Genomic DNA, 25,231 nt, shown 5'->3' with positions numbered 1-25,231 from the left:
GCATCGTCTGAGCAAGTGACCTGTCGCTTCCTCCCTCCCCTGCTTTTACGGTCACGAGGTGAATTTTTGAAGTTTGCCACTTAAACCAAAGTTCGTCAGTGTTCTGCCACCGAGCAGACTGGAAGTAATTCAAGCGTGTGGGGAAGGCAGTGTTGAAAGCTCCCCCCGCCCCCCTCCGCCTTTTTTTTAATGGGTGTCACATTTCCAGTTCCAATAACTAGGTTAAAAAGTTACACTGTGTAATCCCTGCGTTTCAAAGTGTAAGCTGGCTGCGGAGGAGGGAGGAGGAAAAATCCCCTCCGTGTTTTAGCATTGCTTAATTGGTCGGGCACCTAATGAGACCTGGGGGGGAGGGAAGAGGAAGGCTCTTGCGTTTTCTTAAAGCATCAGGTTGAGGCCAGTACTGGCAGCTGAAAATAYCTGTTTCATCTGCTGGCCTATCAAAACCTCTTGCCACACGCCTCCCACACAGGAATGCTATCATTGCAGTGGAAACGGAGAGAGTCAGTCGGAGTTGGCATTAAGCGTTAGGAGTTCCCGGTTCCCAGGCCTCTCTTTCTCCTCGGGAAAAATCAGCACTTTGTTCCGCTGTTCCCGTCACTCTGTATTTCCTTCTCATGTAGCAGCAGTCTTTGAAATGTTACTAAGGAGAAAGTAGGTATAACTTTGTACTGGACGTATTCTGAATGRGCATCTAGCTGATGAAATGCACTTTCTCTTTCCTGCTAGAYGTCAGGACTGGGGAGTTATTTTCTCCACTTCTTAAAAGGCAAGAGAATTGACAACTGCTTCTCTCCACCTCCGCTCTAGATAAAAACGTTGAGGCTGCTTCATTGTTCTGGGCGCAGAAAGATGCAAAAATGTGACCASTTTGGGATCCTATAATGCTCTCTAGTGAGGGCAGGTATGGGTTAAGTTACCATTCTTCTTAACTAGCACAAGGTCAAGAGACAGTAACGGTGTGCAGCATTTGCACTTCTTGGATTATTATTATTTCTGCAGTTGTCACTGCCTTAGAAAAGGTTTGTCTTGCATGCAAATTTAGCAGTGCTTCTAGTCACTGTAAAACAAATACTTTTTGTCCCTGCCTTACCCTGAGTTTTGCTTTTTCTAACTAGATCCCTCTTCCCCTGTTCTAATTCACCTGTGCGTTCAGACATGTCTTCTGTTCAAACCCACGGTGAAGGAAGATATTAATGGAAAACTGGTGTGGATGCAAGTGTAGTTGTACATTAGTAACAAGGTCAAAGAGACTGAATCTTAATCTAGGGAACTGCTACCACTGTCTGTCGCTTGACCTTGGAGGTTCTTTGGTGCTTTGGAAGGGACTGAATTGCTGGCAGCTGGCTTCTTTTTTTCTTTTCTTTTTTTTTTTTTTTTTTAATGCAGTTGTAACAGTCCTGAGGGGGGAGAATTGGAGGAATATTGTGCAAGAGAAATCTGATCATCGCTACAAGGTTAAAAAAAGGGAAAGGAGCGTGATAAATGCAGTGTCTGTGCGACAAGATGGGGGGGATGGGAACCCAAGAGGACGGTGGTAGGAACAGTCCTGCTTGTGGGATAGCCACGGCTGAGCTCCCATTAAGAGACCTCCAAGTCCATTGCTCTGCCTCGGCAACCTTGCTGGCGGTTTCCCAGCTGAAAACGGGCAGTAAGCAGGTCAGTAACGTGCACCTGGATAAATCCACCAGCAGACACATAACTGCCTTCTACACTGTAGAAACAACTTTGTATTGGAGAGTACTGAGTTTGTCTTGATCGTCTGTAAATGCCGAAGCTTGGCACTGATCCCTCTCCAAGTACGGCTTTCCAGTACTCCATTTACTTTCTTACGTCGTCTTCTATTGGTTGTACTAGAAAGTTGTTTCCAGAAGCTTTAAAGGTCTGAAGTTCACTTTTTTTTATTTGCTTTTGAGAAGTAAAACCCATCCACAAAGGGTAGTACTTGGACAGAGTGTGAAAGATTAAAAACAAGGCTTGGCCCTTCCCTTAGTGGTGGTGGCTGTCGGTTTTTGGAAGCAGGTCAGTTTTTCACCAGTACTCTCTCTCCGAGCTGCCTCTCCAGCAGCAGTGTTGAAGCAGCTCCCCGCAGGGAGGTTTAGTAGAGGGTCCCCCAGTAGGGGCTGAACTGGCTTCCTGGTTGGGGGCTTCTGGCAGCAGGAGACAAGACTCCGAGCACCTCGCTCTTGTGGTGTCCGTGGCACAAGTGAGGGCAGGGTGCGAGGGGGAAGCCCGTGGAGCAGCGCAGTTCCAGTCTGGATGGAGACCTTTACTGCACGTATCTTCCCATCTGCCTCTCTGCGTGATTCCGGTCACTGCTGGCTTGGGCCTGGATCTGCCGTCCGTGACCTGCTTCCAGGGTGGCAAGACTGGCTGAACGTTAGTGTCAATCCTAACCTCCAGCCTGCGCGCGGCTGATGCAGCGGAGCTTGCACACGTACGTAAGGCGCGAGAGCTTTCTATTGTGTTCTCCTTTTCTAACGTTAGTCTGGGATGAGTGGTTATCTGGCACTGGTTCTTGACAAACCTGCAAAGACGCACTTGCCCGGCTGACAAACCTATCTTTGGGTGGGGAAGTAGATCTACACTTGCAGAAATAAACTCTGTTCCCAAGCTGAAGAGTGAACTGCTGTGTCTTGTTCAACTCTCCTTTCCTTGGCCAGTCCTGAGGGGAAAATCCAGTGAGGCAGTCCAGTCAAAGTAAGATTCCTAATCTCTAAGTGCTATTAGGTAATGGCACTTAAAAATATTGTTTTTGTAGTTTGTACTTCCCTCTCCTTTAAAGAAAAAAGCCGTATGGAAAGCCCTTGAAACTGCAGGCTCTCAAGGAGTTTCTGTAGTTGCTAGCCAACAAAGTAAAATTGCAGGTTTGTGACTCTTGTGGTGTTCTCCTAGACCTACTGCAAGTTATTCTAAGGCAGGTGGATATGAACCCTCCTTACCAGGCTCTCCACTGGTTAACCAAGTGTGGTTCCAGCTGAAGGAGAGAGGGGAAATGGTAGTATAGATGTTCCCTAAGGCAAACCGTGTCTTGCAGAGCACACCGCTGCCGGGAGCGGGGGCTGAGCCTGTCTTTGCCGTCCGCAGAGCTGTAGTCTGCAAAGCCTTCCCCAGGCCGTGGCAGCTCCCCGCGCTGCGGAGGCAGCTGGGGTTAAGAGGGGCGTTGGTGCGAGCCCAGCTCGTAGTGCTGYGTGTGGTAGGTGAGGGTTGCTAGCTATCCCTGGCAGAGGGGATTTTGCAGGACGGGTAAGTTCCTGGACCGCAGCCTGCAGCGCGCTGGTGCAGAGTCTCTCGGAGCAGATGTGCYGGCCTGTTTCCCTGGGGCAGTGCACGGCCCGGAGGCATCCCAGGGCCGCAGTGTGGTTTGGAGGCGCGGGCTAGCCCAGACATACGCGCCGCAGGACGAAGCAAGCGGCAGGTGCTGCCGAAGATGTCTCCGGCTCGCCCCAAGGCRTGGTCGTACCTGGAGCTCCCTGCCGTCAGCTCTGCAAGGCCTGGGGCTCTGGGGCTCCTCAGGATCTTGTGCCAGGCTCTTGGGATCAGGAAGCTCGGCCCTGCTGGGCTCGTGCTACGCGGAGTTTTCGCAGCAGCAGCTGTGGCCGTGGTGGCCAATTTTAGTGCTCGCTGAGGGTGAAACTGGAGTCTTCACTGCGATGCGATACCATGGCCTCGCGTTCACTCTGGGCTGTGGCCTCTGTCTACAAGTCTGATGTTCTCCTGGTYCAGCTGCACACTAGCTTTAATGGGGTAATTAACTCTCTTGGGCTTTTGCTGTGTAAGTAGCTGTCTGAAACTAAAGTATGTGCCAAAATAAAATACATGCATGTAAGGAATTATGGACTTATTCACAGTATCTGTCTGAAACATTACTCCTTCCTCCAACTTTCTTCTCTTGAGAAGTTTGAGAAACAGTCTTCCTAATGCTGGCAATGTTTTTGTCAGTGTTGATCTTTGCACTTTGCCTTAAGTCCTAGTCTTTGCGCCTGGTTTCTCTAATGTTTGAATTACTCATTGCTGTAGCAGAGTCACTTAGCCAGCTACTTTCAGAACTAAATTTCCAAAGTTTTGACCAGACAGACTTTACAAACTGGCTTAATTGTAGTTCCCAGACGTGGAGAGCAGAGCTGGGTAATTCAGGGTGCCAAGTGCAAAGCACTGAAGGCGTTTCTGTGGCCTGAAGTGCCAGCAGCTGTGGGACCCATGGGTGCCCTTGGGCACAGCTGCAACACACATGTTCCAGTATCAATAAGAACACAAGGCCACAAATCTCAAAGTAGACTAGAATGTGGCTTAAAGTGCTTGGGTTTATCCAGTCAAACTGTACTGTGGATATACACTAGATAGAAATGAATACTTTCCCCACTTAATATCCGTGGAGCAGGCAGTGCTGCGGAAGAGACTTCCAAACCCGCGTGTCTTGGGCGGACCTGCCAGCGTCAGCCRGGAGCCCGGGAGCTCTCTCGCACGTCCCCAAACTGCAGGGCCTCCGCACGCCTCCTCGAGTCAAACCCGGATGTTGTAAGGCMGCTGAAACATAAATGCAGTACCCACAGATGGGTTAAAGCCAACCTGAGTTTAATGACGGCAGTAGAGCAGCTCTGACACTTCACCGTGGGCTCTTATTAAAAGAAGCGCTTGTTGCATCTAAACAAGTGCTGAAAGTTTCTGGGAAGCTGCGGCCTCCCCTGGGGAGGCAGAGGAAGGCAGGACCACGCTATATCCCATTTCCCCTGATAGACTCTTTAAAAAACACTTCCACCCGGGCTACCTCTGCAGCTAGTGTCTAATTAATTAAATAATTTAATGTAGCCAATTTATTTTAAATCATTAAACAATTTATTTTAATTTATTATTCAGATACAATTTAATTTGCATTTGCTATATCAACACCAGCCTTCACATGTGGAAAACTAGCATATACTGCACTGCACTGAACTTAACTTTGGCCTGTGTAAAGAAATGCTGCTCGGCTTCTTGAAACACCCTGGGCAGATCTCTTGTCGAGGCAGAGGCTTCGTCCCTTGCCGGGTAGCGCTCGGTGACCGGCACCCTGGCGCCTTGCCCCCTTCCCCGTGCCCCCCTGCGCTGCCCCGCAGCAGCCGCGGGTCCTTCCAGCCGAAGCTCTGCTCGTGTGYGGCCAGGACAGCGCTTGGTTCTTCTGGCAGCGTCGGCCCTTATCTGTGTCTGTGCGCTTCAAAAAGTGGAAATATGGGGGTGGGAGGAGCACCTGAGGGTCCAATTTGAGTATGGATGGCTTAGTTTTGCTGTTTTGTGTATGTCCCAAGCGTAGAGACTGCCAGCAGTCTTATTTCTACATAATTAAATGCCCTTGCATCATTAATACAGGATGGTGTTGTATTGCTTTTTCTTAATTTTTTATTGCTGTTGATTCAGTTACACGTAAACTGTTACACAATGTAAACCACCTGTCTGACCTGGCCGCCTGCTTGGAGGGATGAGTGTTGCGCTCCTGTTGATGAACATGATAGCTGCATCATTAGACTAGGTTTACGTGGCCATTAGAGGGAAAGGTAAACTTTATTTAAACATAAATATTATCATTAAACTTAGTAACTTTCCTAATTGCAAAAAAATGTACTTCTGTTCTAGCTACCAGATCTGCTTTAAAATGAAATGGAATCTGCACTTCCATTTTACCTCTCCCCACTCCAAGTGGGACTTCGTAGTGCCTAACCGAATTGGCCTGGCACACAATTGCGCTCGCCTTTTCTGATAAGGAGCGAGAGAAAGTTGGAGTTGCCAGTAACCAAAACTATATCCTCCAAAAGCATCAGGAAAATCATTAGTTGTAGATGCAGGTGTAATTTCAAACTTGATGCTAGATACTTAGGAGATACTCCTTGTTACTAAGGGATTTAAGGTTAGGCCTTTTTTGCACCATAAAATTGCTACGGAGAGCAGCTCCAATGGGTGACAAACATTAGCAGGGAAACCTTGGTTATGCTGATTGGGTCTGTCACTCACATGGATCTGAGTGGGAGAGATTTTTATTCTGTTTTCTTCTTTCTCTCTTTAAAAAGAACAATAGAAGCTAGTCAGTGATTTAATTTTCTATAAAGAGCTCTGGGTCTGTTTTTCAGCCTGTTATTGCATTTCTCCTTGGCAGGTTGTTTGCCTAAGCATAAGGCTCTGAGGACTGCTTCTGGGTGTCCCAGGATTTTCTTTGGAGAAGCTGTCCTCCTCCTTGTGTATGTTTTGTGCTGGGTTGGCCTTGAGCAAGTGATTATGTAAGCTGTGTTATCTTAGTTTCATTCTAGCGTTGAGATTTTCATGCTAGGGATGTGGCACTTATTTTTCTTCTCTTTGGTAAAGAGTTGGGGTCCTTCGCATGTGGGAAGCGGTGTGGAGCACTCGAGACTTGTAGAGGAAACTTGTAGGGGAATTGGGGCAGGAGGGGTGTCAGGTTGCTTGGACAGACGCAAAGGCTTTCCTAGGCAGATCCGATGGGTTCGGACTGCAAGTCTCGCATGCCTAGTGTAACTTCTTTGCAATATGCACATCTTTGCAWGTGTCCAAGAAAACCAGGACCGCAGAAGTGACCACCGCAGCTGAATGAAGTGCAGTGAGTGCTTCAGTTCGGTGTGTGTGCCCGTGCACCACCAGAAGCGCAAGGAGGAGCACGAATGCCCTGCTGCTTTAGCTGGAGGAAGGAGAGGAGGAGGAGGCAGCGGCTGCCGAGTGCCCCGCTGTGTCGCATCAGCCCCTGGGCTCGCTGGTCTGTGCCGCGCCTGCTTGGGCTGTAGGCTTTCCAGGGCACTTGTCTGCAGAAATCTCCAGCTCTGTAATCCCTGCATCAGTTACCTTAATCATAATGTCAGATGTTTTAAATAAGCATAGAGAGAGGAATGGTTTGGGGAGGGGTTATATGTGTGTGGTTTTGTGGTTTGTTTATTTCTGATATGGCAGAGGAGGGTGAGAGGACAGAAAATTCGTCTGGAAACTACTCCCTAGTTCACTGGCCAGATCTTTTATGCTCGTCTGTTTAGTATGGATGGCTCTGCCTGGGCCTAGGCATGCCATAGTAACGAACCTTGTCTTGTAATTCAATGCATCTCATTTGCTTACAAGTTTGGCAGAGCTGAAGTGCTCTAACATTTGTCCCATGCTGCACCGGTACAGCACTCGATATCAGCAGTCTATTTATAACGAGCTTCTGGGCTGAAGCAATCGGGCTAATATCTGCTCTTAGAGTGTGCTTGGAGAACTTGTTAGATATACGTGTATGTCTTTGTTCTCTGGAGCGGTGAGGAGAGGAGGAGATCTTCAGCTGCCGGGAGTTAGTTTTGCGCTTTGTGGATATCGCAGCGCTCTGTAGCTTTGCAGTTGGCAAGCGGCAGCGAAGATGATGTGCAGAGGATGAAGGTCACTGGAAGGGGCTTCAGGAGAACTGCTGTGAATCCAGCATCTAATTCTGACCGAGATACTGGAAAGGAGGAAAGAGATGTATACTTAAGAGTATATGGGACACAGATCTGAGTCAGTTGTTGGTCCTGTGCTTCTTGTCACCTTGGGTCCAAGTAAGAATTTTCCTTGGAGAACTGGGCTGACTGTGTGAAAATGTTAACAAATCCGAACTGGAGAGGGTGAGGTCTGCCTTGTGGGAATTGCCTTGTGGGGACTTAAATATATGTGTGCAAAGAAGAGATTTGCAAACAAAACTAACTTTTCTAATCCAGTGCTGTATGAGCCAGGTTGCTTGTAATCATGGGAAACAGCATTTTTGCAAACTGCTGTAGGCATGTCACCGATCTGATTTTCCAGACACGCAGCTTTAATTCGTGTGACGAGAGGTCACCCCTCTTACCAAAACCTCCCGCAAGCTGCGCCGTCTCCCCGGACGTGCCAGAAGCTTCCCAGTGTGCTGGGCCGTATCCAGACGTTATCCCCAGCGAGGCGGTGACTGAAAGCCTGCAAAAATGCACGGAGTACATCCAAGACTTACCCGAGGCCAAGGGCGAAGAAGAAACGGCAACGGCCTTTGATAGCAGCTGCTCAAAACTCCGCTTTGCCGCCACTGGCCTACTGCAGCAGGCAGAGGCATCCCGTGCCTTGGCCGTCCTTCCCCTCGACCTTGAGAAAGGGTCAGCAGTGCTGTTACATGGTGCTCAGTTGCTCGAGGCCTGCCAGCGCCATGTGAAACTTGAGGACAGCCGTTTAGATCGTAGATCGTGCAACCAGGAAGAGCACGTGGCCAGCGCGGCCTGCGGAGCGCTTCCTGCCGACCCGCGGCAGAGCCCCGACCGCTGCAGGGAGGCAACAGCCTTGAATTCAGAAACGTCCTTCGCGGATCTGGGCAGCGTGTCGAAGTGCAGATCTGCTGCTCCCTCCTTGGGGAGCTGTGAAATGCTCGAAACGTCTGCCTCTGATCTGTCAGCAAACACAGAAGAAATCCCGTGTGTCCCAAAGACAGTCTTGTCCTCCTTCCTCTGTGATGAGACATTATCTCAGGCTCAGGATATAGGTGCTGGTTTTGTGTTGACTGACCGTACCGCTTGCCCCAGTGGCAGCTTAAATTGTGACGCTGGCTCTAAGGTGCATGTGCTGTCGTCAAAGCAGCAGCAGCAGCAGCGGAGGAGGAGGAGGAAAAAGAAGCTTACACTTCTAGGTGCTCAGCGGAGGGGCTCTCTGTTGCCCCTGACGTAGCTGAAAGACTTGGGTGCCTGCGAGGGGTTGGGGCGGCTGTGTGTGTTTGTGGCGTGGGGTAGGGTGAAGGAGAGGGGAGGCAAGTTTACACTTCAACACTTTTCTGGTTTGAGTTTTCCCAGCTGTGCTCATTACCAAAAAGTGACCTGTTTATTCCTTGTCCACATTAGCAAAAGAAACATAGGGCTCTTCTGCTTGTAACCCGAATACTGCAACGTAAACCAAAACGCGATTGGAGCTCTGTGACGATAACGGTTGTATGAAACTGCAAGGCTGGTGAGGCTGCTTAGGATGTTGCACTCACGTGCAATGAGAACTAAACTTCCCAAGATCCATTACGTCCATTATCACATGCGGTCGGCAGTGTTCAGATGTGAACCTTCTGCCACGCCAGGGATCTCGATCCGTGTAGCTCGTGAGGTGCCTGAGCACATCAGCAGGGTCGCTATAAATAGGAAGCATGATTAGAATAGTGCCTGTCCCCTTGGCGCGTGTACTCTTTGTCCAGGTGCAAAGATGAAACTTAATCCTCTTACCTACCCTTTCCACCAGGTGCGAAATGCAATTCAGGCAATGCACGTTTCTTTCTTACCATTGAACGGTGTCTGTTCCTCTTCCTCCCCTCTTCAGTATTTTGCTTTGCCTGTTTTCCGGACAGTTTAATTTTCATGTGTATTCAGGGTTTGTTCGCACTGTGCTCCAGAGTGAAAATGAGAACATCCCGTTACCGTGAGGCTGCCAGCTTGCAAGGGGCAGAGCTTAACGAGCGCCTTAGGTGCACTCGCGGCACAGGCCGACGGCTGGAAGGGAGAGGATCCCCGCTGCGGCCCGGAACATCCCCCGCCGTACGGGGGAGCCTGGCAGCGACAGCCTTTGGCTGGAACCACAAAGCTGCGTCTAGAGGCCGAGCGTGCGGGAGGAATGGATCTGCCTGTTGCCGCTCATAGCAGCGGGATCGAGGTCGGTGAGCGGGAGGAGTGGTGGGTAGCACCTGAGAACGGGGGTGCAGCCGCCCTTCCGGCACGCTTCGGTGGGCTCCAGCGACGTAGTCCCGACCGCGTCCCATCGCTGCTTTCAGCCCAGGCCAGGGGCTTATACCTGAAACAGAGCTTCTTGCCCGCTTGACGCTGGAACTGAGAATGAGTAACGGGGGAAAAAATCTTTGCAGATATCTTTCAGGTTTCTTTTTTGTCCTTTCTGCCATCTTGAATCTGCTGAAATCGGAAGGCTGACTCTTTTCCCTGTGGATGCCGTTTCCGGCGTCTTTGCCGGTGGCCGGTGGGAAGGCCAGCCCTGCCCCTGCTCGCAGCCCGCCTCCTGGGTGCTGCTATAGCACGGCAGTAAGAATCGGTGACCCACTTTAAGAGCAGGCAGGTAGAGCTCTGCTTTGCAGCAGGGCGAGCGTATGCAGTGAGTCAGCAGCGAGTAGGCAGCATGTCCTCCGGGCAGCTCGCTTGCGCTGCTGTGAATTGGGGGTTGAAACAAAACATGCTGTTTTTTGTTGAAATGTCTGTGTTCTGTAAAAACCCCACCAAAAAAAAACATCGTTGGCTTTAAATCAGAGGGTTAACTTGCTGGACAGCCGTTCTTTCTCAGCCCAAGTTTAATTTCTTGTTTCTGAACTGAAGACAGTGCTGGCTAGAGCTGGATCTCGTGGTGCAAGGGGACGTGGAGCTGTTGCCTCCGTGTCCCTTGGGACATGTGCCCAGAGCGCGGCACTGGGCGGGAGCAGGAGTGTTGGGCAAGGTGGCACGGCTGGGAATAAGAGCGCAGAGACAGGAGCCAGCACATCTCATGAGCTGCTCCTTCCGCTTCTCAACTGCCAGTAAAAGTCTGTGTGTAATGCGGTCAGAAAAGGTCCATGGTCGTGGACTGGTGGCACCTGCGGGTGTCTGAGGTGCTGGATAGTTTCACTGCCCGCGCTCTAGCCGTGCTTGTTCCTATATCCTGCCCTAGGGCATCTGCTGCTGCGGCAGCTGGCATTGGGGTGCTGGGTCTCGGGTCTGTGCTACACCCTCCCTCATGGCCTCGTGCCTAGGGCCAAATTCTGCTTCTCCTTCTTGGCTGCTATGGCAGGAGCAAAAGTTCAGAGATCCTGCCCTGTTTGTACTGCCCTGTGTGGGCAGGGGCTGGACCAAACCTAATTCAGGAGCCTGGGGCAAACGCAAGGGAAGGGCTAGTCCTGGCTACGAGGAGCCTCAGATGTTGCATTTCTGGCTATAGCTTTTCTCCTCTCCGTGTGTCCCAGGCCGCTGGGAAGGAGCTCTGGCCCTACGGCTGTGCGGGTGTAACAAGGGGCTCTCCCCAGGCCTCTGGGGATCCGTTGTTTTTCTGAAAACACGATCTCTTGGGGCATTCTTGTGTGGTGCTTTTCCTCCTTTCCAGCATGGCTGGAGCTTGTTAGAGCCGGAGCCGAGCACTCTAGCCTGGCTTGCCCATGGTTTCATCTGTCGAAAAAATGAACAGCTCCCGTTAGGGACATATGCAAGGTGACAGTGAACATGAGCAGTGGCTGCTGAGATGCTAAAGGCACCGGAGGCTGGTTGTGGTAGCTCTGTCTGCCTGCTGCTTTGAAGCAGGTAAGCTTTCCTTGCGTTCCCTGCGCTGTGCGCTTCACCCTGTCTTAATTCAGCCTTGACGGCCGTCTTTGAAGCATGTTTGCTGTTGGCTTCCCTGTTCCCTCTCTGCAAGTGGGTAATTAATGGCTGTTTCTACTGTTCCAGCAGTAGCACCTCTGTCCAATGCTGTAACATATCCCCTTTCAGCACGGTCCCCAGCCTGTGTTGGTGGGTTTCAGCTGCTTCAGGAGACCTGCAGCTTCCTCTGTCTGATCTGTTCCCTGGCAGGGTCTGCTTCAGAGGCAAGGAAAACAAACCATTGCCAAAGCATGAAGGAGGTGCAAAGATCTCCCTCTCCCCATGACGCTTCTGTCTAAATGAGCACCTAAAATGTCGTCACCATTTTCTTAAATGAAACTGCTGAGGCCAAGCCTCACCCTGGCACCATGGGATCTCTGCAAAGTATTTTGAAAATGCAGAGGGTGGCCTGATGCGTGCAGGGGTGTGGGAGCTGTTTGCGTTGCTGTGAAGTAACCTGGCTGCCATGTGACTTGCAGCTTAGCAGTGCAACTGCCGTCCTTTCCCCTCCCTTTCCCTGGCTGAACAGTAGCGTACCAGSAGATATGCTGGAAGCCGTGTAACGTGTTGGTGCAGGGGTTACAGCTGCCTCCAGGCCGCAAAGCACCACACACCCATTTCTTTTAATTAAGAGGGTTAAGACTAGATTGAATGTGTTGTGTGCTGACCCATCCTTCCTGCTTTTCTTCCCTCCCCTCTCCGCACAGGGTCTGTGGAAGATGCAAACCCCGCTGGCAAGTGCGAGCGTGTTCATTGCGCTGCGAGGGGAAGGGAGGGCAGGGCCTGGCACACCTATGTCTAGTAAACACCAATTGCAGAGTAAAATGTTTGCTGTATTTTAACCCCTGACTCGCCTGGCTGGGTTGGCCGGAGGACGATGATTTAGTTGCGAACTGTGTCCCTAACTTGGAGAGGATTGTCCGTTTGCTGAGACCTTACCTAAATGCCCCTCTTCTTACCCAGAGCACTCGTCCGGCGTGGCGCTCATGAACGGCAGCGGCCCGCACGAGAGCCTCAAGGGCGACAAGGACGCCCGGCAGAACGGCCACGAGGAGGCTGAGCCGGGGGAAGATGGGAACGACCAGGAGGTCATTGTCATACAGGACACGGGATTTACTGTCAAGATCTGCGCGCCCGGGATAGAGCCCTTTTCCCTGCAGGTACCTCCCTTCCGAGAGACGGAGAAATAGTGGCCAGCGGGGTGGGGAGAGGAGGCAGTGCCGGAGCAGGGCAGGCATGAAAGGGGGCCGGGCCGGGCTGGCACGTGCCGGCATGCATGGCCTGGCGCGCGGGGAGCGTGTCCTCCGCACCGCAGCGAGCCCGGAGACTCCTGCGGGCAGGAGAGACGGCGAGCGCTGCCCCGGCCCCGGGTGGGGGAGTGGGAAGGAGCAGCGCCAGGGCCTCTCCGCTCAGCGCCGGGAGAGGCACCGGAGAGGGCCTGTGGTTACGCCGCTCCCCTGAGGTCTGGCAGAACCGGTGCGTGCCGCCGGTGGGAAGTGTTTGAACCAGTGCACTAACACAGCGCTTTCCTTCGGCTAGTGGGGAGGGGACAGGCATCAGAGAAGGCTTGCGGGAAGTCCCTTTCCGTGTAACCTGGCCAATATCCTCAGGATGCTTTTGGCTCCCTGACTTGTCTGTTTTCGAATGGGGTTAAGTGGAGAAAGAGGCAGCAAAGCGTAGAAGGTGCAGGAGAGAAGCTCCCTAGGCAGTGGCTTTTAGGGCAAAAGGAAAGAAGAGGAGGCATGAGCAAAAGGCTGTCTGGCACAGGCCAGCGGAGGCTTTGCAAGGGCAGGGGAGGGTCTTTTGCTYCAGATCCCAGGTGGGTTGAACGAGGTGTAGCTGCCCCCTTGCCCATCTCCAAGGGGGTCGGGCACGGAGCCGAGCACTGAGGGAACGGCCTTCCCGCTTCCAGGCCCTCCTRAAGGAGGGATGAGAGTGCGTAACCTCTGGGCCTGACTCACTGGAAAGGAAGACCTCTTGCTTGCCCGAGGGGCTTGGCACGATGCTTCTTAGGACTGATCTGTGCTTGGCAGTGAYGTGCTAGCACAGGCTCAGGGAGCTCGAGCGTCTGCTTGGAGGTCCCGGGAGCGATGCAGTCTCTACTTCCCCTCTACACAGAGCTCTGCTGAACACTGTAGCCTGTGTCACGTGGACAGCGATGCGCTGCCAGATCAGGGCGGGCTTTGACATGCCTAGCTGATACTGTTTTAGCTTGATACTTCACTGAAAACCGTTTGGATGAAGCATCTTTAATTTGGGGGGGAGGAGCCTTGTGAGTCTAAACCCACGGGGAAGTCTTATCTCCCCATGACCAGCAGAAAATGTAGTGAAACTATATCCCCCATAGAACTAGCTGTATCTCAGCCCAGCTTCTTTTTCCCATTTAAATCCTGTTGGCTGTTAGTTTTAATAGGCTAATAATAGCAGGCCGTGCTGTTTACAGCAGCTTATGTAAACTACCCCGAATTTTCATAGCTTGAGAACAGTGTCAGTGGTGCTGGAGCCAAAGCAGGGAGGTACAAGAGCAGCCCTGGTGCACAAGTCGGGGTGGTTCCTCCCATCCCGGAAGCCACGTGCTTTTGCAGGCCACGTTCCCTAGAGGTGCTGCATAGATGTGCCACACCACGCTGTGGGTACTGGTGCAGACTGAGTGGAGTAAATGATCCATTTTCCACTTACATCATTCAAAACCTCACCACAAATGCACAACGTGGATGGATAAGGGGAGAGTTGCTGATTTTCCCCCTTTCTTCTGCTCCTTTGCTGCCCTCTTGCCATCTCTGTCCTATGCCTGTGCTTAGTGCAGCACAAGGCTGTGATGCCCATGGGTGCTGAGCCCTGCGGGTTGGAGCCAAGGTGGCTGACCCAAGCAGAAGAGGTGGGAGTACCCTCCAAGGAGGGACAGGAATAGTCTTTCTGGGAGGAAGAGCTAGAGTTTGCCTTTCCAAGCTCAAAGAGGTACAAGAGGTGTTTGATCCTGCACAGAGGAGCAAAATTTGGCAAGACCGTGCAGGAGGAATTTTTGCATGTGCTCTAGGGCAGTCTTCCATGCCTGCTACCCTCAAGCTTGCTGACACGCTGCAGTGTTACTAGGAGAGCAGAGATGGCTCTAGTGTGTTTGTGTCCCTGTGCTGGATCCTCTTTAGGTGTGTGCTGGAGGATGAGTTGGCTGAGAATAACTGGCTGGGTTGTTCTTTCTTAAGGTGTCTCCTCAAGAGATGGTGCAAGAGATCCACCAAGTTTTGATGGACCGAGAGGATACCTGCCACCGGACTTGCTTCTCTCTGCAGCTGGATGGCAATGTCCTTGATAACTTTGCTGAGCTAAAAACCATTGAAGGACTGCAGGAAGGCTCGTTGCTGAAGGTGGTGGAAGGCAAGTTCCTTGAAGCTTAGGGGAGGGAATGAATGAGGGTTTTTGTAGGGACTGTTTTTGGCCACCTGGCAGCCTGCTCTCCTTTTTGAGACCCAGGTGCCAAAGGAGTAAGCAATCATGTAACTGCAGTTTCTTTCCTCTGTTTCTGCTCATCAGAGCCATACACAGTGCGAGAAGCCAGGATACATGTACGTCACATTCGAGACCTTCTGAAAAGTCTTGACCCATCAGATGCTTTCAATGGTGTGGACTGTAATTCACTGTCGTTCCTGAGTGTCTTCACTGAAGGAGATCTGGGAGGTATGGGGCCCAAAGGCTTCTCCAGCGTGGCGAATGTTTTCACTAACCCTTACTCCTTGCTTCATTAAAACACATCATAACCATCTGCTGTCCCATGTCATTCAGGAGTGTAGAGGAACACTCTGAGCACTTCTGTATTCCCGCTTGAATAATTGGGGGGGTCGAGTAGGGCTATGTTCTTCAGCACTAACTTTCTATCTGTTTTTGTTCTAGACAGTGGAAAACGAAAGAAGAAAGGTACTGAAATGGAACAAATTGACTGCACCCCTCCTGAACATATCCTGCCAGGTAGCAAAGAGAGACCCCTGTGTGCCCTTCAGCCCCAGAACAGAGACTGGAAGGTAGAGTTCTCCTGTGTCATTAAACAGCTATCAGCACATTCCTTGCAGCAAAGCGGTGTTCAGGGGTTGAAAGCTGCATTGGACTTTGGGATTTGCTCTGCTTGATGCTTAATGAGTGCTGGAATAGCACTGCTTAACCRAAAGAATAAAGTCCAAGAACTTGTGTGCAAAACGCTGGACACCGAGCCTGGACACCTGCAGAGCATAATAAAATGGCCTGTCCTGCTGGGAGGGGTAGCAGGGAAGGGAGAACTGTTTTCTGCAAAGTTTGGGAGACGGGATCTGCAGATGACTGTAATTACCCTTAGGTTTCCCATACCCCTCCCACTTAGGTTCTAGTGTCTTCTTTAGAAGCTGCTATTTGAAAACCAGTACATCCAGAAACCCATGTCTTGTGCAGCACAAAGRCCCAGGTGTCTGTTTTTACCTGTGTCTTATGGTGTGAGATGTAGCAAATTAAGGCAAAACACTACACTGCAAATGGGTTGAGGAAAGCTGTGTTCTTAAGACCAATTTTCTCATAAGCTCTGTTCCTGGACCAAGCAAGGGCAGCAGGTAAAAGGAATCCAGCTTGCACGTCAGATGGCTTTGTCACTCAAGGGAATTAATTCCCACTGACAGGAATCGCTTCTGTTGCATTCTTTCATAGCCTTTGCAGTGCCTAAAGGTATTGACGATGAGCGGCTGGAACCCTCCACCTGGTAACCGGAAGATGCAYGGAGACCTCATGTATTTGTACGTCATCACAGTGGAGGATCGGCACGTCAGTATCACTGCATCCACTAGAGGATTTTACTTGAATCAGTGAGTAACTAAGATTCCTCTTGTCCTGCCCTGCAGTGAGTGAGCTTGCATTAGCCAACTGAAAATGAACACATTTTGGTCTTTCTTTTTTGTGGGAAATAGCCTATTTGAATTCACTGCTCACAGGGGTTTGTAGGAGTTGTTATACTGGACTGGGCTGTTCAGTTATGCCTGGTACCATTCTTCCACAGTGGATAAATGGCTGATGCTTTAGGGAAGTTGCAACATCCCATAATATTGTCAGCTAATTAAAGCATTTTGAATTGGGAGAGAATTCCTTCCTGACCATTGCAACTAACTTATTTTGCCCTAAAGCAAGAGCACAGCCTGGCAGAACTTCCTAGCCAGGGCACAGATCTGACTAGCCATCTTTTTTTACAGTGACTATGAGGGGCTGTTAAAGTGACTGTATTGTACTTGTGAAAGTAAAAGTGGCTGTACTGAAAGAGGTCCAGGGTCTATCCAGGCCAGTAGTTTATTAAAGAAGCCTGCTGAATTGAGGGTAGGTTGAAGACAAGTGTAGAGCAAAAACCCTGCTGTACACTCAGCTCTGAGCAACCATCAGTTCAGAAATATCTCTAGTGGTCACGATTCTGCAATMCAGATATTTGCCTGGGTGAGCAGAACTGTAGGCTTGAGATGGTGTAAGGTTGTAATTCACAGAAGGGGAATGATGCTCCCCGAGGAGGGGAAGGAGAGCTTAAAATATAGAAGAATGTAAAAAATTAAGCACATCTCTTCCTCCCTTTCCATTACAAAGGGGAAGTGCTCTGTGTTAAACCAGCTTGTAGAAGAAATAATTGAGAAAGAATCTCTTTGTCTGTGGTTTCCTACCAGATCTGCAGAACTGAGTAATGATTTTACCTGAATGAGAGTAATGGTTTTAAGGATACACATTACTGAGCGCAGGTTTCTGAAAAGCAAGTGGCACAACGGGAGCAAGAAACAACTGGCCTTGTTGGAGTTTGGCAAAACATGACCCATGACTTAGGGAGAGGGCACTGTTCTTACGGTCCTGGCAGGTCAACTGCTTAGTACTCCAGCAAGCAGACTTGGTGTCTGAAGAGAGCACTTACTGTTTGGTATAGCTGGGTTCTCTGTTAAGCTAAGGTCCTGGAGATGTGTTTGGAAAGCTCTCTTTTGAGAAATCAATCCTTCCTAGCTATAAAAATAAAAGCCTCTTTTTAAACACAGTGGTGGCTGAAGAGAGTCTAAATTAGATTTGCTGTCCAGTTCATCGGGGCCCAGGCCCAGGGTTACTAATTGTGTCTTAGTTGGAGAGACTGGAGGGGGCCCTTGCAGCCTGTCTGCCCATGTACCACTTGGTCTCCATTTTGCAAACAAGGATATGTTCTGCAGGCCTTTCATGCTCTCACTCTTCCCACGCTGTAGGAATGTGATAGAAGTCTTACCTGTGACAACAGCATGTATCTTTATTTCTTTTTTCTTGCAGGTCTACTGCATACAACTTCAATCCTAAACCTGCAAATCCCAGTTTTCTCAGTCATTCCTTGGTGGAACTACTTAACCAGATCAGCCCTACCTTCAAAAAAAACTTTTCCGCTCTGCAGAAGAAACGGTAGTAGCACTTCTTCCTCTCTAGTTGCTTTTGGTAGCTTTAGGTTGCTTGGGGAATCTGATGGTTAAGTTGCTTGGTGAGGCTCAAGCATTTGGCTGGCTCTGTGGGAACTGGATGCTGCTTTCATGTAGCAAGGATTGCAGTGCCCTCTTTCTCTGAACTCATACAGTGGTGGGATGGTTGGTGGAACGCATGAGTCTGTGCAGCAAGGACCACCAAACATTTGACTAAATCCAGGCAGTACCCTGATGAAACTGGCTTTTCCTTGTTTGAAACACGGAGCTGTCAGAATTGAAATGACTTGTCCGTTCTTATTCAGCACAGTGGTAACAGAAAGGCAGGTGGATCCCCAGAGCCCTGATCCTTATCCACCTGATGGTTTTTCTTGGTTATAACTCCTGGATGACTCTTGCTTAGAACATGCAGATTTATCAATTTTTGGCTCTGCCTAAAGAAAAGGGTGGGGGGACAACAGCTTTCTGTTGTCGTAGTGGTATCAGATGTGGGACTCAGCTGGAGTGCTGCACTCTGCCCCTGCACTGCTGAGAAGCTGAACAGGGGGAGCTCTTTATGCAGCAGGAGAGAAGGCTTTTAACTTCTCAAGGGTTTGTCTGCACAGGGAAGCTTGTAAAATAAGGTAGTACAAGTCTGCAGTACAGCCACTGTGTCAGTTCTGCAAATGGACCTCTTAGTCCCTGCTAATAAGTCTTCCACATGGGAGAGATTATGAAAACGTAAGTTGGATGTGAATCTGTAGTGCACTAACTATGCCATGGAAACCCCCTGTGTAGATGATCTTGCTCAGTAAAAGCTTTTTTCCTTCTTCCTTTTTTTATTTTTTTTTATTTTTTTTTTATTGCTGGTTAGCTTAATCCACTCCCAGGGTGAGCTGCTCAACAGCATTGGTCATACACAAGAAAAGGCTGGTGTGTTGCCTGGCTCCTGAGATGTGGGTCTCCTCACCAAGTCTGTGTTGGCTACACACCTTGGGTGGGAGACTTGATGATTTTCTAGCTAGCCAGGCAGCAAAGAGTTAACGTGAAGCCAGGCCATGTGCTGCAACAGTGAATGGGTTGATAACCTGATCAGTAGTTACTCTTTTCCTGAATGCAAAAAAAGACTGAACCATAAAATAATCAGGAAAAGTAGCACACAGGAATTTTGTATAGCCTTACAGTGGAGAGAGAATAATTATTTTAAACATGTTTGTGCATGTACATTTTTTTCTATTTTCCTCTAGCTCCTATAATAATAATAAAAGTAACAATGGATTGTTTTATCCTCCTGTCCTTGCTGCAGGGACTATTTATTCCACTCCAGAACAGTGGGTCCTGTGCAAAACCTGTCATTCTTTAGAGTCCATTTAATGAACTGCCTAGGCTCAGCAGGATACAAATTGACAGGCACATTGTGTGGCTTTCAAGAATCCTGCTTCTGGTCTCATTAAGTAGATGAAAGTGACACTATACGAGGGCTGGAAATTAGCAGTGGCCTCCAAGCCGCCACTGTGACTGTCTGGCCATTTAAAAAATGATTATACTGTATTGCCTGTTGGGCCAGAAGTAAATACAGATGAGACTCCAGCACCTGCTGAGAGCAGGCGGACTACACAAAAGGGCATTAGGTGAAGCTTGCTTTTCACTTTATTAGTGGGTGTGTGCTTTAGGCTTATATTTTATACTGCAAACCTTATGGACTGGAGTGAAAGCTGAGGGCCAGCCTAACAAAGGTGGCCAGCTGGGAGTGGTGATCCCTTGCCTCCACGCTTGTTTTGTGGCAAATGGAGAGCATTATGGGGATCTCCAGAACTGAGAATAAAATTGAAAAGGAGGGAGTGGGGAGAGCCCAGTTCATTCTCCAGACTGCTGTTGAGAAATGCTGCCAATCCTGACCAGCCAGAGAGGCTGTTAAATGAAAGTTCACTGTGCTGCTTGTGAGACCCAATCTTATTTTGTTGTTTGGTAGAAACTGATGTTGCTGCAGAAGGGAAAATTCTCTGTTGGAGTGAAAGAAATCTTCCCTTGGTGGAAAACACCTAATTGTTTTCACTTCCAAATTAGGGTTCAGAGACACCCTTTTGAAAGGATAGCCACTCCTTTCCAAGTGTACAGCTGGACGGCTCCACAAGCAGAACATGCCATGGACTGTGTCCGGGCTGAAGATGCTTATACGTCTAGACTGGGCTATGAAGAGCACATACCTGGACAGGTATCGGTCTTGCTTTGTCTGAGAATGCTGGTGATAGCGCTGTCTATTGCACTAGGAGCCTATTAGCTTTTACCAGCAAGTAGAGCTCTGGTATTTGTGGAAGGGTCTTGCTTATCAAGGGAGAACTTGAATGAGTTCAATGAGAATGAGTTGAACTCATCCTCAGCCGTGACCTTGAACTGTAGAGGGCTGTGCTGCTCAGAGTGTAACTTTGAGTATATATAAAGGTCTGAGGAGCAATTTCTGCACAAGTATCTATAAGTCTTGTGTCCATGCTCCAAACCCCTGACTAGTGCCACTGAACTGCACAGAAAGCCAAGCACCACTCTGTCCAGGTCAGTCCGGGAAAGGCTAGCTCTTGTTTCTGAGCAAGCAATTCCAAATGTTTCAGTCGCAGCCTCGTGGCACGAAATCTTTCAGGCCTTGGAGTGGTGCAGGCCTGTAAAGGCTGTGCATGGGTGGTCTGTAAAGGCTGTGCATGGGTGGCTGTCCGTCTGTGGTGCGATCACGTCACAGTGTACTGGCTAGTGAAATCTGCACCATGTTACTCCAAAGCTGTCAATCTGGTATTTCAGTGAAACTGCACTGTGTAACTTGGACCAATGTAAAATATATCCCAAATTAACACTGAATAAGCACCACTCTCATTGACTGCTCCTGCTGTTAATTCTCTTCCTCTGAATGTCATGTCAGCCTAAAATTCCCCCTGCCTTTCCCTTCTCTCAAACTGCCTTGTAAACCAGAAAACACTGATTTCCCAGCCCCTGCCTACACAATGCATTGCTTCCCACAAGGCTTTGACTCTTTCAGACCAGAGACTGGAATGAGGAGCTGCAGACTACACGAGAACTACCGCGCAAGAACCTACCAGAGAGGCTGCTGAGAGAACGAGCTATTTTCAAGGTAACTTTGGGATGTGCAGGCAACTCTTACTTAACCCCATCTCTGCTGTCCATATCACAGTTGGCCTCTTTGCCTGGGCTTACCCTTAAAAAACTGCAAGAAGAGGTTCTCTGAGCTAAGGGGCCTTGCACGTCTGCCTTCTGCTGTCAGCCTCTTGGGGAAGAGTTGCCCTCCTTGACCCGTATCTCCCTGCTAACCATGAGGCAGGCTTCTCTTAGTTCTGTGCTGTTCTGTTTGATCCAGTCCTCCTCTGAGTGGGTGGGAGGAACAGGGGAAGGATGGACATGTATAAGCCTAAACCCTCTTCTGCAGAGAGTTGATGAGACAGAGCCATGGTGGTCCCTAATGTTCTGGGTCCTGGAGCATGTATGAGCTACTAGTCAGGCTCACAAAAGTAAAAGCCAGGTGACCTGCCTTCCTGCTGGAGGGCCATCAGGAGATGAGGAGTGAAGAAGGTTGCAGAGAGCTTTGAGAGCAGAGTGCTGGGAGGATATGAGCCCTTCCTTACCCAGCTTTCTCTTCACCTGCCTGCAGGTTCACAGTGACTTCACTGCAGCAGCAACAAGAGGTGCCATGGCTGTCATTGATGGTAATGTCATGGCTATCAACCCCAGTGAGGAGACCAAGATGCAAATGTTCATCTGGAACAACATCTTTTTCAGCCTGGGCTTTGATGTCCGTGACCACTACAAGGACTTTGGAGGAGATGTTGCTGCTTACGTAGCTCCTACCAATGACCTCAATGGCGTGCGGACCTATAACGCTGTGGATGTAGAAGGGCTGTACACACTGGGGACTGTAGTGGTGGATTACAGAGGTTACAGGGTGACAGCTCAGTCTATTATTCCTGGGATCTTGGAAAGGGAGCAGGAGCAGAGTGTCATCTATGGGTCAATAGACTTTGGCAAGACAGTTGTCTCGCACCCCAAGTACCTGGAGCTGCTGGAGAAGACCAGCAGGCCACTTAAGATCCAGAAGCACAAAGTCCTGAACGACAAGAATGAGGAGGTGGAGCTGTGCTCCTCGGTGGAGTGCAAAGGCATCATCGGCAATGACGGGCGTCACTACATCCTGGACCTGCTCCGCACTTTCCCTCCAGATCTGAACTTCCTGCCTGTTGAAGGGGAGGAAATGCCAGAAGAATGTAAGAAAATGGGATTCCCCAAGCAGCACAGGCACAAGCTTTGCTGTCTGCGGCAAGAGCTCGTTGATGCCTTTGTAGAGCACAGGTGAGCTGAGCTCCCCCTTTTTTCCACATGCATGCTGGTAATGGTTGGAGTCAGGACCACGCTGCCTTGTCCCAGGGATATTGCCACAAAGCTCCTAGAATAGTGCAACTAATGCCCTTGGCCCTGCAGGTGCAATTATAAACTTAATCACTGAGAGATTAAAACAGTGGAGATTCTGACAGGGTTACAGGGAGCTGGGGAAAGGGATGGCTTTGCCTTTTAGTCTCCCAAGTCTTTTATTTGTGTGCATTCTTTTTTGTAATTTCCTGTCTAAAGATTTAGAAGTTCTTCTTTCTCTGTAGATATCCCTAGACATCAGGAGTACAGGAATAGGAAGGATTTATACTCCTCTTTCAGGCTCTTGATGTCTTGGATGCAGCATTTTTGTTCTAGGGGCTGGAAAAAAAAGTACCTGTGGGAACTACTGTAGCTGCCTCTGTGGTGAAATGTATAGGCTTCCCTGCTTGTGTCATACGGGCAAGGAAGCGGGAGCTCCAGGAGCAGCATAAGCAGTGTGGTGCGGCCATGTGGCGCTGGTGTTAATGCTCCTCTTTCCTACACGGAGGACTGCAGGGTACTCTGCTACTGCAGATGGTCGGAGTGTGATTTCACTCTTTGGGAAGACAAGTCTTCCAGTTGCTGGCTGAGGAGCTCTGCCCACTGAGCAACCAGCTCTGCAACCAGGCGCTCTTCCCAGTCCTACCACGCGCCTGCAGGCGGACTCCACCGCTTCGCAGGAGAGATCCCAGGCCAGTAGCATGCAGCACTGTGGCCGTAGAGTGCTGCTACTCCTTGGCCGGGAGAGGTTGGGCCTCCCTGTGCTAAGGTCTCCTGGCAAAAATTGCTGCTGGTTTTTGTTTGGCATAGTCCTGTGCATCTGGCAGTAGGGCTAAGAGTCTTTCTGAGCTGTCTGCTGGTTCTGCGTGTGGAAAGCAGTTTGTAACCACTGCAAAGAGATTAGTTTCCCAGTGTGATGGGTGTGAAAATCAGGGTTGTTTTTTTTGTTTGTTTTTTCTCTTCGTTACATTAATGACAGATGTTAGAATAATGCGCACTGCTTTGATATGGGAAAGCTCATGAATAAAAGGCATACGTCCTGCCTTTACACAGGACAACTGGATGGTCCTAACTTTATCAGTTTCTCCTCTCCTAGAGGAGCTTTGTTCCCCTTGGGTTCTCCTGCTGTGTATGCTGTTTCTTTGCTGAATTCCTCTTTTCTTTTACTCTAGATACCTCTTATTCATGAAGCTGGCAGCACTGCAGCTGATGCAGCAGAAAGCCAACAAACAGGAAAGCTCAGGTGCATTGGAAAATGGCGCCTCTCCAGAGAACGGGACTGCAGAAAGTGAAAAGTCTGAGTCGGAAGATGGTAAAATAGACGATAATGTGACTGGACTAGAGCAGGTTAAAGAGCTTGCTGAGACCATTGCATCTGATGATGGAACAGGTACTTAATCCTTTGCATCAGAAGCAGCCCAGGGCTCCTGCACTAGCTGGTGGGCTTTGTCACTGATAGGGCGTGAGCCAAACTGAGAAGGGACAAACAGGACAAGCACTGGCTTCTTCAATTAATATGGTTTTAGCCTTTGTGTGAGCTGTTCACACACTAAGAAACTAATCTTCCCCTGCTGTCCTGGAGGCAGGTTGGGTAGGTGGGCTAAGTGTCTCTGAAATACAGCAGACCCATGAGCTCTGACAGAAGAATGAGAGCCTGACCGGCAGGCTGGCCCCCTGGGGGCCAGCAACCCACAGCCAGGGTGTCAGAGACTTAGTGCAGGTCTACAGTGAATGGGGTCTGGCAGCTCTGGGGAGTGTGCAGTGCTTAAACACCTCTGAAAATCCTAGGCTTGAAGCTGAACATCTAAGGTTGGGGGAGAGGGTGCATAGGTATTCTGGATAAGCGTACGTGCTCTTGTTCAGATTTTGCATTCCGCATCTATGCTCCTTCCCAAATATCTTACCACTGACTGTCCACTGGATTTCTGCAGCGTGTGCCATTATCACTGCTTTAAGTAACAAAACTTTTCTCTTACTTTAATACCTAGGCTTGTTGTTTTCTAAAATTCACACTTGTTTTTATTCTCTTTTCCTTCCTGCTCCAGTGGATCCCAAAAGCAGAGAAGTGATTCGAAATGCTTGCAAGGCTGTAGGCTCCATTAGTGATGCATCATTTGACATTCGGTTTAACCCAGATATTTTCTCACCAGGTATGTGCACAAAGAACTGGGTTTTGTTCCCCTTTAGAGGATTGCCATGTCCAGCGAGCTACAGACAAAAATCTGTGTTCTGTAGTCAGCAATAATGCTGGCTTCTGGCTAGCTGGGCATCGTGCAGGGTTCTCCATGCAGTACAAAAATACAGAAGAGGAAAAGAAATATAATTGATTGCAATGCTCAGACTACCAAATGCAGGCAGTAAGCTGTCTCCCACCATGACACTCAGGGGAGGTCTGCAGAGCACTGCCAAGAATCTTCATGTCTTCCTCCAGCATCCCAGCTGCTAGACCACATGAGAAGAGGTGTGTGKGGGGGGAAGCCATTAAATTTGGTCCTAACATTTTCTCTGTAAACAACTACAATAGTTGTAGTTGGACGACTGATGTTGGATGCTCAGTGAAGGGCAGGGTTTGTTCTAGCAATATCATGGTGAGTAGGTCACGGTGCCCTTTCAAATTTACACATTCGTTGTGAGCATTGTATGTAGCTTTCTGTGACTGGAATCACCATTCTTGATTTGGAAATATAATACAACTGCTGAAAGTGTTTACAGGGGTGAACAAAGGCTGTATACATGCAAATTGCAGGGGAATGGTCATGTAGTTGAGTTTAGCTTGGAATAAACATGTCAGAAGGAGCATGTGTTTTGAACAGCCAGTAATCTTCTAAGGCTGGTGTAAAGATTAGTGCTTTGGTACTGACTCTGCTGCCAGAACATACAACTGTATTCTAATTTTGTGTGTGCCAAGCCAAGAAGCTTTGAGCTTCTAGCACTCGCAGTATTTCCTGGCCCATCTGCTGAAATGTGCCCATTCCTGTCTAGCCAGTTGACTCTGCACTGTAAGCGGTGTACACAGTACTTTGCAATAGATAGAATGGACCAGATAAAGAGCAGAGCTCATGCCTTTAAAAGCTGTGTTAAGAATGAGTGGGCACGAAGCAGCACAGCCAGTAACAAAGCAGCGCAGGTAAGGTT

The 25,231-nt window shown here is 49.5% G+C and overlaps 1 protein-coding gene across 4 annotated transcripts in view; it reads left to right on the top strand.

Moving 5' to 3' along the window:
* Positions 1-443: 443 nt before the first annotated feature.
* Positions 444-25,231, top strand: part of CLUH (clustered mitochondria homolog) — a 44,909-nt gene continuing 20,121 nt past the window's right edge. For 3 of the 4 annotated variants that reach the window (XR_003254315.1, XR_003254316.1, XM_026070264.1), the window contains exons 1-13: positions 444-904; positions 1,390-2,437; positions 12,264-12,460; positions 14,504-14,675; positions 14,832-14,975; positions 15,189-15,316; positions 15,966-16,120; positions 17,574-17,699; positions 19,760-19,907; positions 20,718-20,810; positions 21,345-22,039; positions 23,269-23,486; positions 24,142-24,246. Coding sequence is in view for 2 of the 4 variants with exons in the window: in XM_026070264.1 (XP_025926049.1) it covers positions 12,287-12,460; positions 14,504-14,675; positions 14,832-14,975; positions 15,189-15,316; positions 15,966-16,120; positions 17,574-17,699; positions 19,760-19,907; positions 20,718-20,810; positions 21,345-22,039; positions 23,269-23,486; positions 24,142-24,246 (2,158 nt within the window). In the remaining 2 variants the exon portion in view is untranslated. Of the gene's footprint in view, positions 905-1,389; positions 2,438-11,234; positions 11,244-12,263; positions 12,461-14,503; positions 14,676-14,831; positions 14,976-15,188; positions 15,317-15,965; positions 16,121-17,573; positions 17,700-19,759; positions 19,908-20,717; positions 20,811-21,344; positions 22,040-23,268; positions 23,487-24,141; positions 24,247-25,231 lie in introns of those variants that run through there. The other variant, XM_026070265.1, reaches the window with a different exon arrangement.

The sequence above is a fragment of the Apteryx rowi genome, unplaced genomic scaffold, assembly GCF_003343035.1.
Source record: "Apteryx rowi isolate R43461 unplaced genomic scaffold, aptRow1 scaffold_307, whole genome shotgun sequence".
NCBI classification, from domain to species: Eukaryota; Metazoa; Chordata; class Aves; order Apterygiformes; family Apterygidae; genus Apteryx; species Apteryx rowi.
The sequence above is the reverse complement of the archived record's forward strand: the minus strand, read 5'-3'. Positions and strand labels throughout refer to the sequence as shown.